At 26.4% G+C, this 2,471-nt stretch overlaps 1 protein-coding gene across 1 annotated transcript; it reads left to right on the forward strand.

Annotated features, from left to right (window-relative positions):
- The first annotated feature begins 202 nt into the window (after positions 1 to 202).
- On the forward strand, positions 203 to 2,333 carry LOC109859554. Its single transcript, XM_020437910.1, has 5 exons — positions 203 to 285; positions 988 to 1,126; positions 1,326 to 1,384; positions 1,757 to 1,874; positions 2,115 to 2,333. Exons 1-5 carry the CDS (start codon positions 253 to 255, stop codon positions 2,216 to 2,218), a joined length of 453 nt encoding a protein of 150 aa, XP_020293499.1. The 5' UTR covers positions 203 to 252; the 3' UTR covers positions 2,219 to 2,333.
- The last annotated feature ends 138 nt before the right edge of the window (positions 2,334 to 2,471 follow it).

Genomic DNA, 2,471 nt, shown 5'->3' on the forward strand with positions numbered 1-2,471 from the left:
TGTTTTATCACTAACACATCGATCATTTTGTTACATTTCAGCATTATTAGTAACACATATGCACATCATTGTTTTCTTTCACTTTATGTCAGTAATACATACATCATTTGTCTTTTCACTGTTTGCGTCATTGTTATTATTACATAACTCATTTTTTTACGTATAAATGTTATGGAGATTTTCATGTTCCACGTAGTGTTGCTTGAGTTGTTGCATTGAACAGGTACTATAAACTAATCGAAAAACACCAAAATGAAGGCTATCGTATTTATGTTTTGCGTCTTTGTGAGTATATAAATCTATAAACATTGTAAAAATTAATATTTTTAAATCTGTTTTAAACACATTTGCTAGTATATTTTCATCTCTACAGTTTTTCATTCAATTTATCTATAAAGTTTTGCTATCATTACACAATTCTTGTTTCCGTCACATATCCGTGCAGATGTTACTTTACTAACTTGATATTTCTACATTGTGTTATGAGTCACCACAAAGTAATACTAACAGTAAATATGAAATTAACTTATTAAAGTATGAGTTGGAATGTGCAGTGTAAAGCGTTTACAGGGTGTTTTGCAGTACGTGATTACGAGAACCTCTATCATTCAATTTAATTTATTAATTGTTTCAATATTCAATTAAGTATAATATATTTAAAAAATACAAAACTACTATATTTAATAAAAAAAAACTTAAGAACATATGATCATATATGATTTTTTATGTATGTGTGTGTATGTGTGTGTGTGTATGTGTAAAACTTTATACTTATATCTGAATTTCGAATTAAATTAGATCAGATCACATATGAATCACATTTTGGATCTGACAAAATCTGATCACATTTACTTAGTTTCAAAACTCGGCGCAATGTAATAGTACTTATCTTTACGTGCATAGCATATGTATCGTAATACTAGTAATAATATGCTTTTATTTTTTTGTGAGTACATTGTTTGTGTGCAATTCTTTCATTAATTTCAGATAGCCATTTATGCTTACGCAGTTCCGATAAAGCGACCTGCAGCATATTATAACAGCATAGAAAGCTGTCTCAAAAATATAATGTTAAACAAAACTGTAATTCCCATTACGAAACTTAACTTTTCTCAAATTCTCCCGAGTAAGTGCTGAACATTATATGTAACTTAGTTAATAATTCTAAGATTATGTTACTTTACATAATAGCAGTAAATTGTAGCATATACAGTGCAGTATTCATTAATTCGAAGTACTTTTAAGAAATTACCACACAAAAAGCAATCAATATTATTTTAGCTCCAACCTAATCAATAAATATTGTATGTTTTTATATGTTGTAGAAAATAAATACGATGACGTGGTCAATGCTAACATTTGCGCATTAAAGAAAGATGGTATAGTACGTGCTTTACTTATATATATGAGTCTATAAAAGAACATTTAATTATATATTTTTTTACATAAATATTTAAGTGAATTAAAGATCTTGGTAATTATAATGTGAAATAAAGTAACACAATCTTCAATTGCAAAAGTACAAATAATAATTACTTTATTTTATTTTATTAAATAATTTAAATTTAATTATTACTCAAATAAATTACTACTCAAATAAAAGCATGAAATATTGTGGAATCGTAAAATACAGTATAACATACAATAAATTAACTTATACTATTTTGATTTCTGAATAGATTTTTCTGTGAATTTGTCTTTTTAATTCTTTTCGAACAAGTACAGAGTAAGTTTTTAACTCTTATATCAATTCTAGATCACTCCAGAAGGCACACTGTCTAAAAGTAGTCTAGATCAATATTGCGCAAAAGTTCTTTTGAATGATGAGAAGATACTAAAATGTCAAAAGATCGTCAAAGATTGCACTGATTTAGGTAATTAATATATCTTTATATAGATCTTACTTTTTTTGCCTACTTTGAGAAAATCTATGTTTTTTAAAATGTGTATTAATTTGTTTAATATAAAATTTGTATTGTTTTCATTATTTATTAATATTTAAATATATATCAGTGTGAGAGTTTGTTAGATGTACGATATCTTATTAGTTATATCTGTTTTTAACACACACACACACATAATTTTATACAATTTTTTCTCGTTCTTTGTTGCAGTATGTGGTGGTCCAGGATGTACTTCTGAGATGATAAAACCAGCTGTAGAGTGTGGAATAAACAGTAATATATTATCGCTTCTCGACTTTTCAATACAATTATAGATACAGAATGAAGTATATTAAAGGAAACTGTATAAGTAGCATTTAGTAAAAGTATTTAGTATTAAAAGTGTTGAGTAATATAGTTGATATTTAAAATTGGTATAGTAAACTTGACAACAATGTATAAGTAGTTAAAAAATAAATGAAAGTACACAGTGTGTCCGGAAAGTTCCCGGACTACGTGAATTAAAAATCGAAAATGAAAGATATGGTTTATTAAACAAGTTTACACTTCAAGGTAGTCTCCATTTAA

The sequence above is a fragment of the Pseudomyrmex gracilis genome, unplaced genomic scaffold (assembly GCF_002006095.1).
Source record: "Pseudomyrmex gracilis isolate BER0280 unplaced genomic scaffold, ASM200609v1 scaffold_267, whole genome shotgun sequence".
Classification (NCBI taxonomy): Eukaryota; Metazoa; Arthropoda; class Insecta; order Hymenoptera; family Formicidae; genus Pseudomyrmex; species Pseudomyrmex gracilis.